This window comes from Saccostrea echinata, unplaced genomic scaffold (genome assembly GCF_033153115.1).
Source record: "Saccostrea echinata isolate AGI-Se365-2 ecotype Australia unplaced genomic scaffold, CSIRO_AGI_Sech_v1 ptg000009l, whole genome shotgun sequence".
Lineage (NCBI taxonomy): Eukaryota > Metazoa > Mollusca > Bivalvia > Ostreida > Ostreidae > Saccostrea > Saccostrea echinata.
Genome location: NW_026889758.1, coordinates 38,214,095 through 38,222,275, shown reverse-complemented (window position 1 = coordinate 38,222,275; position 8,181 = coordinate 38,214,095). Strand labels below are relative to the sequence as shown.

The 8,181-nt window shown below is 34.7% G+C and overlaps 1 protein-coding gene across 1 annotated transcript; it reads right to left on the bottom strand.

The window, feature by feature from the left end:
- Positions 1-1,332: 1,332 nt before the first annotated feature.
- Positions 1,333-6,019, bottom strand: LOC133182336 (ankyrin repeat and protein kinase domain-containing protein 1-like). The gene is made up of 3 exons (XM_061317141.1): positions 5,990-6,019; positions 5,770-5,905; positions 1,333-5,358 (listed from the first exon to the last, which is right to left on the bottom strand). Exons 2-3 carry the CDS (start codon positions 5,903-5,905, stop codon positions 4,067-4,069), a joined length of 1,428 nt encoding a protein of 475 aa, XP_061173125.1. The 5' UTR covers positions 5,990-6,019; the 3' UTR covers positions 1,333-4,066.
- Between the last annotated feature and the right edge of the window lie 2,162 nt (positions 6,020-8,181).

Sequence of the window (8,181 nt, the reverse complement as noted above, 5' to 3'; positions counted from 1 at the left end):
AGGTGCTGCAATTTCAATACATCCCCAAGCAGACGACTATCGACAAATTACCCATATTGTGATGTACAGGTCGATTTCCTGGGTGTACTCTCACGCAGCTCCACAATAACGTAGTAATTAAAATGCTGGATATGCAGCTTTTAGTGTCATGTTCAGAGTAGGAGAGAAGTCTAAAATTGATTATAATAGATTTTTCCTTGAGCTTCCGGCCAGAGGAGAGCAAACTTTGCCTTGAAAATATGCTTTTCAAAACTTATTTTTCATTACATCTTCGATATAGACATTTCATGATAATTTAATACTCTCTGGTGACAACAGCTGAAATAGAAATATTCTTACAAGAGACTGGAGTTGCCCGAATAAGACTTTCCTCCGCGGCTGTACATTTTACGTTTCAATCACTGCGTAGACCAAACCATTTGTAGATGAACCGTGGTTTGCACTGTACAGTGTACCGGTATGTCCTTTTGTATAAAAGAATCACTAAAGCATAAAATATAAGGCAACATCCATAGATGCATTATGAATTAAGGCTTTGATTTGTTAATCACTTGTGATTAGTTAGAAACAGGCCCGTAAAATTGTCCTTAATCAAAGTCATTCAAGCATAAATTGTATGTTACATTCTTCTAAGAAATCATCCATAGATGCTCTATATGTGTAAGTTTGGTTTGAATATCATTTTTGATAAGCTAGGAAGGAATAAGTTATAACTGCCTTAAGAAATATCGTAAAATGCAGGTCGGATGTGACACCTGAAACGTTCAGCAGATTAAGAACCAAAGATGAGCTTAGTTTGAAAACGCTTTATGGTAATTGAGGACCAGGCCTAAATACTAACTATATCTACAGTGAATTTTCGTATTTACTTTTCATATACATGTATATATAATTATGAAATTCACCGTAAAGCTTTTCTATATTCAGAGATGCTGAAATGAGTGAGTGACTGAATCGTGGTAAAATACTGGTAAGACTACCTTACCATGCATCTACTTGTCTACTAGCTGTTACATTAATAAAGGCTGAGGGAATACAAATGATTTTAACGAGAACGACTTGGGGAAAATCTCTGTTTCTGAACAATATGTCAACTTGCATATATTTGAGAAGCAATGTTACTGTAACCAACAAATTGAAAACTTAAATGATGTACTATTGTCGCATGAAGGAATATTAAATTCTTGTCTTATATACTGAGTTCCTCAAACTTCATTACACAATATCAAGTAAAGGCTTGTATAAAGAATATAGACTGTTTGTGAAACACTTAAATTAAAAACACACACATACAGACAATTGCCCCACCCACCCACCCATCCACCCCCACAAGAGCAAAAATCTTTAAAAAAAAAAAATGAATCCGTCATGATCATTTCATTAAGAACACTTTTCTTAATTGTCGTCAAAAAGACTCATAACATTTTGGTACACTTTCGGTATACTAAATTTTTCGCTTTTCGTTTTTGCTGGGGAAAAAAACCTAGTCGTTAAGAATTTTAAAAAATAAGGTATACGGTATAAGAAATTCATTTTGCCTCACCCTGATCCTAAGATCCGGGAGACATGAATTTTACAGTTTTTTTTTTTTTGTAAAAGACTGAGTACTAATTATAATCATGCAAATATAGTATCCTGCAAGATGTTCTTGAGTTAAACCACCAAGATTCAAGCCATCTTTAAAAATGTTCTTAACTCCTGGACTTTAAGCAGTAAATCTGTTGGCATAATTATAATACTAGTAAGCAATGATCCCTTCACAAAAATTATAGAATTCATGGTCTCTTGGTTCAGGGTTCAGGATAGAGCTAAGTTAGTCCTAAATTGAAAATACATTGTATCTTATGAAATCTTCTTTACTCATGGACATCTAGCAGTCAAACTGTTTGCATAATTATAATGCTTACAAGAGTTGAAGATAAAGACTTATCAGCCATTGTTGGAAGCTGAAAAACTGTCCAAGAAAAAATGCAAAATATACAAAGTCATGCATAAAACAAAGGCACAGAGTACAATGATATTTGATAGCATTTTTGTATCTTTTAAGTTCACAGGAGTCACTCAATTGACCGACTACTATCCATTCTCTTCCGTTGCAGTTCTTCAAGTGACGTTCAAAAACGTTTAAATCTGTTTACCTTCTTTTTTGCAACTAGTGAATCAATGTAAAAAAATATTGCATGTACTTTAGTTAATTTGGACTGCGGTAGAGGAACAAAAATTATGAATTACAAGCTACGCCATCCCCAGATGCCTTAAGTGCCAAAACCTGAATATTTTAAACATTTTTTTTAAAACTCTCCTTCACTGCTTTATGTTTAGCAGACAAATTTATGGAACGCCACAGCTGCCTTATGTGCTAAGTCTCCATTATGATGATGTGATTTTGCATTATATGTGCTGGGTATTTTATAAGGATGAGGTGGGTTAACATTGTATGCAGTGGGTATTTTGATGAGGTGATTTTGCAGTATATGTTCTGGGTATTTCAATATGATGAGGTCATAGTACATTATATGTTGTGGGTACTTTATTATGATGAGGTGGTTTTGCATTATATGCTGTCGGTATTTCATTGTGATCAGGTGGTTTTGTTTAATATGCTGTGAAGACTTCACTATGATGAGGTGGTGCATTATATACTGTGGGTACTTTATTATGATGAGGTGATTTTACATTTATATGTTGCGGATACTCAATTATGACGAGTTTGTTTAGCATAATAGGCTATGGGTATTTCATTATGAAGACATGGTTTTACATGTTTTACATGCCGTGGGTCATTATTTTAGTTTATAGTCTGCTTGCACATTCTAAGGCGAATCCAGTGTGTCGAACTCATTCTATTTTATTATTACATGTATCATTATTTTCTGTTTTTCATTTTTATTGCTGCTCAAATAATTTCTGGGGGAGATTTCCTTTTAAGTGCGTTTGGAATCCCCTCCATCTGTAATCTACTACTCTCAGGTATAAAAGAAAAAGAGTCCTTAAATATTGCTATCATTCTGTACCATCGGCTTATTCATTGACATCTTAGTTCGCTCGCGTATTTCAATGTAAAAAGCATGAGAAATTGTTTTTATTCATTATCATTAAATACCTACGCTAATGAGTGTCCTTTAAGGTGGGTATTTATTTAATAGATCTAGAACTATTAGTTTAATTTGGAATAATCCTTGGAATATCATGTTTTTACTCTTTGTCAAAAATCTTGACTCGAGCCCATTGCAGAGGTGTCTGAGAGAGGAACAAACGACAACTCTACAAGGGAGATTATATCAGAACATGTAATTTAGAGTATAACATGTATATTAATAGCTAACACACTTTAAATACAGGATTTTACAAGTAATAATGTTTTGAATTATTTTTAAAATGAAACGATGCCGCAATAGTCAGTCCTCCATGCTCCGAGTACGTGAAAACAGGTGTTTGAGAAGTTTTCCGAGTGATCACCTCATCATAATGAAAAAAGCACAACATATAATGAAGTATCGCAAAACCACCTTATCGTAATGAAGTATCCACAGCATACAACGCAAAACCACCTCATCATAATGAAATACCCACAGTACATAATGCAAAACCAATTAAACCAATTAGAATTCGAAACTAACTAAGATGAAATATTCACAGCATACATGTGTTATGCAAAATCATCGAAAGATAATGAATTACCCACAGCATATAATGCGGAAGGACCTCATCATATTGAAGTACCCATAGCATATGATGCAAAACCACCTTATAATTAAGAAGACCCATCACATAAGGCAGCTGTGGCGTCCCAAACGAATTGTTCGTATTTTAACAATGAGCTTATAACTCTCCTGCTTAAATGTTAGTTTTCGTGCCCTTTGAGTAATGGCTTTAAGCTTTGTTGATTAGACGTTAAAATGCAGTACATCTGTAAAATTCAAAGTTGATTTCTTACATGTACTGAATAAAATTATTGTTGATAATCGTAAAAACTTGGTAGTTGCATATGTCCTTGAAATCTTCATTTCTTAATAAAATTTTGTGTTGTTTTCAAATTAACAATACATGAGAGATAACTCGGTCTTCAACCAATGACAATGCTGTCCACATAACGATATAGGGCTATGCAATTATCATACACAATTTCATAAAAAGAACGTTGGCGTAAAGGCTCGATAACCATATCTGATAGCATCTCAATCTCGTTTTCTACTTGTTTAAGCTTTTGGAGATATTTCTGACGGGAATTAGCCATTGTTTGATCTACAACAGGATTGTTCGCATTCGTATCGTTTACGATATTTTGATACCGTTTCAAAATACGTATAGCTAGTGCATTTTTCTTCGATTGGCACAATTCGATAGTTGTTCTCCCATCCCCAAGCTTCACCTCTGGATCCACCCCCAGTTTCAGAAGAATAAGAAGCTGTACTAGCAGCTCCTGATTTCGGTTCGGTTCGAAGACAACAACTCGTCCTTTAGAAATGAACGTTTCTGGAAGACATTGTAAGAGGACATGTAGTGGCGTCTGACCGTCTCGGTTTTTGATACTCGAATCAGCTCCAATTTTAATGAACTCCGAAAGAGATTTCCATTTCTCACTAGATTTATTCAACAGGTCAGCTTTTCCTCTCCGGGTGGTCAGTCCAAAGTCAACTATAATATTGACATCTTTTAATTTGTTCATCTTTTTCAATATGTGTTCAACAGTTTCCACCTCCTTATTCTGGACAAATACTTCTTCCAGAGCCGTTGATTCCAGTGATGTGTTAGACAGCATCAAATGAAGGGGTGTGTTTCCGTCCCGATCTTTTCCATTTATTTTCACTGATTTTGACACGAGTAATTGTATGAGAGAAATACTGTAGTTCCATGCAGCAAAATGCAATGTACCTCTTCCAGAATAGTCACAGGCATGCACATTGGCTCCTCTGTCAATCAACCATCTCGCCACAGCTTCGTTTCCCGCTCTACACGCTATCAAAAGAGGCGTCATACCATTCAGCTCATCTCGGAATTCCAAAGACGCACCATGACTGAGCAGGTAGCGACATACATCAAGCTGATTTGCCCCACAAGCCAGTAAAAAGGCATTGAAGCCCAGACTGTCAGTTTTAGATATCACAGCACCCTGAGAGCGAAGAAATTTCACCAGTTTGAGATGTCCATTCTGACTCGCTATCATCAGAGGAGTGGTTCCTTCGAAATAACCATACAACGCTTTCTGTCCATCTTCAACGCAACGAAAAAACCTAGGTCCATCAAGCAGCTTCTGATTTGGGTCTTGTCCGTCTTTAATCAGACACTGAGTATCTTCAATGTTGCCTTCAAATACAGCTTGATGCAGTTGTGGCACAGCAAACACTTTATTTTCGTCTGTTGATGAAAAGAGATTGCAGTTGAAAGTCGAAAAAATCTCATGAAACTCAGAAACTTTGTTATTATACATGCTTATCAGTAATGTCTATAATCTTGTGCATATTTAAACGAAGTATCGTACATCACTGGGTACATGAGTATTGCATAATTTTTGTTTTTTCCAAGAGACATCTTGGACATGCATTTAGAAGTGTAATAAACAGGAATTTTATACTATATACGAGCAGTTTCAATACAGTGATTTTATTTAGATTTTATTTAGTAGATAAAGTATTTATGCGGAATATTTTTGCATATAAAGATCTACGTTTTGATCATATCATTGTTCATGCATAGCTGCTTTGTTTAATCAGACACGCCGTGTTTACATGATAAATTTGTTTTTGGTACAGTTTTATAACATATTACCTATAGTGATGTGTTTGCCACATTGTCCTTGATAAAAACCGACCCGATAAATTTCAGACAGGATTATAAGTCGTCGACAGTTGGTTTTAATGTCTTCATAACACTCGGCATACTCTGACTCTTCGGGCTCTCTCATCTGAGAAATATTAAACGGGCACTAATTACAATTTGAACACGACTGAAAATGAAAATCTTACAAAATGATCATGTAATGTCTTACCCTGTAATGGAATTCCTTTGAGGCGTATATGTAATGCGAGACAAATATGCTGTGAATTTATGTCAGAAGGTATACCGTTTTTCCGCTTCGGTGAAATTGCTGACAGACGTTACAATTAATCAAAAGTGAAAACTAAATTTAAATATTCTCCAACATGCACATTTATATTCTAAAACATTACCTGGCAAGAAATATGCGGCAAGAATATGTTAGCATAATCGTTTGCAATTATATTCCGTTAGAATTATTTTTCGTAATATTCCATACCTCCTCAGTATTTCCAGATTACCTTCAAGTACTTAATTGTTTCCATACGTTTTATGTTGTATAGCATATACAAATTTTATACTGTGGTACTCTCAAGACGCAAATTATATCCTCGATCCTTTTCACTATTTAAAAAAATTCTTTTACTTGGAGTATGAGGTAGAACTCTTACTCCAATTACTCTTCTAAATATCCGAAGCAAAATTATGTAAAACATTTTGCAGGACACATACCTTTTTTTTTTTATACCAGCAATTTCTTGCGAAATCGTACCAAGATATATTACCATTAAAGTGAAGTTCATGTACAAGAAACAAAACTGAGAATTTGAGAACATACACGTAGTTTTACAAAGAATTGAAAATCACTTTCGGCAAGGAGATGTTTATAAAAGTCAAGAAAAAGCAAAAATCGAATTAAATCGTAGGGATTAAGGAGCAAAATGTGTCTAATATTGAGATAATTTGCTCAGGTATGTGTGAATTTGAGTAATCTATACAGGTTTCCTGCTTTTCCTGAATTGAAGCAGTATATTATTATTTTTTGATAGTTTGAATCAAAAGAACATCCAATATTTCTCAAAACATATTTTTGAATCATGAATTTCTTCTTTTTCTCATATTTGACCATAGAGCTAACATCATTTCTGAGATACCTTCTGTCCTCTGAAAGTATATTTTCTTTACTAGTATGATCAAGGGGCTCTGTTAATCTTAATATATTTGGAAAATAATTTCTCAAATATACATTATGAAATGTGGAGATAACGAACACGTTCATTCTCATAAATCCTTTTAAACAATACAGCCTCCTCAAACAGAGGTAGGATCAGGTGCCACGGAGGAGTAAGCATGCCCTGTCGACCGGTCACATCCGCCGTGTACTTCTTGTAATGATCGGGTAAACGGAGAAATCCAAAGACAATTCGGTGTGAAAGTAATGACCTAACAATTTGTATGAAAAAAGTTATTTAACATTCGACTTGACAGAATGTATTTGCAAAAAAGGTCAGTATCGACTATGAAATTTGCGAAATGTTGACTTTAAACGAGATTGTCGATATCTTTGTATCATCAACTAATTTGTCAATAGCCTGCCTTGTTTTGGTTAATGTTCGTACGTAGAACATGCTCTTGCGTATAGAATCAATTGAGAGACATAAACATATAAAACCCCAAAGTTTCCAGATTGAATGTTTTTAACAGATCCCGACTTTTAAAGGAAATTTGCAAGGCACGGTTTAAGGAGAAAAGGGTTTAATACATAGGTCTTTGTTACATATAAAACTGAGAGTGATCTCTCATGCAGAATTCTCTAGGCAACGGAAACCACTTAAATGTATGTTACTGAGGTAAACAAGAAGCAAGTGCGCTTCCTACAACTGGTAGATTTATCCCTTCAGCAAGAAAGAAATGCAGTGATTTCTTTTATTGAACGAAAATCATATCATTATTGACCATGGGTATGCTTTGGAACATGATGTATCAAGACGCTGAGTACAGTTGTCTAAACCAAAAACAAAATCATGCCAATATGTTCCTGAGATTTTGTCCTCAAGAAAGTAAAAGATATAATAGAAACAGTGAACCAGTTAATTTTTTTAATTTACCATATGAATGATAATAGACACTAAGAGAAGTAACTCCAGATAAAGAACAGTACATGTATGTGTGTGTGTTTGTACCTATATTTGCATTTTTAGCCAAAATTTATAGATGTCATGGGAATTGACGATGTATTGATAAATATAATGCATATTTAAAAAAAACTCTATGAAATAGAAGGGTTTTGGACAATTCTTATGGTGAAAAATTATAAATTTCCTTTTTATCAACATTTTTCATAAATGCATTGGGTCGCCCGCGTGGCGCAGTGGTTAGAGCATCTGCTCTAGAGTCGCGAAGTAAGGAGTTGATCCTTACGTC

Bases quoted from the DNA above. Each gene is read 5' to 3' on its own strand.
- LOC133182336 (XM_061317141.1), bottom strand. From the start codon at position 5,905: ATGAGAGAGCCCGAAGAGTCAGAGTATGCCGAGTGTTATGAAGACATT. The intron at 5,359-5,769 runs GTAATATGTTAT...TTTCATCAACAG, and splicing joins TGGCAAACACATCACTATAG to ACGAAAATAAAGTGTTTGCT.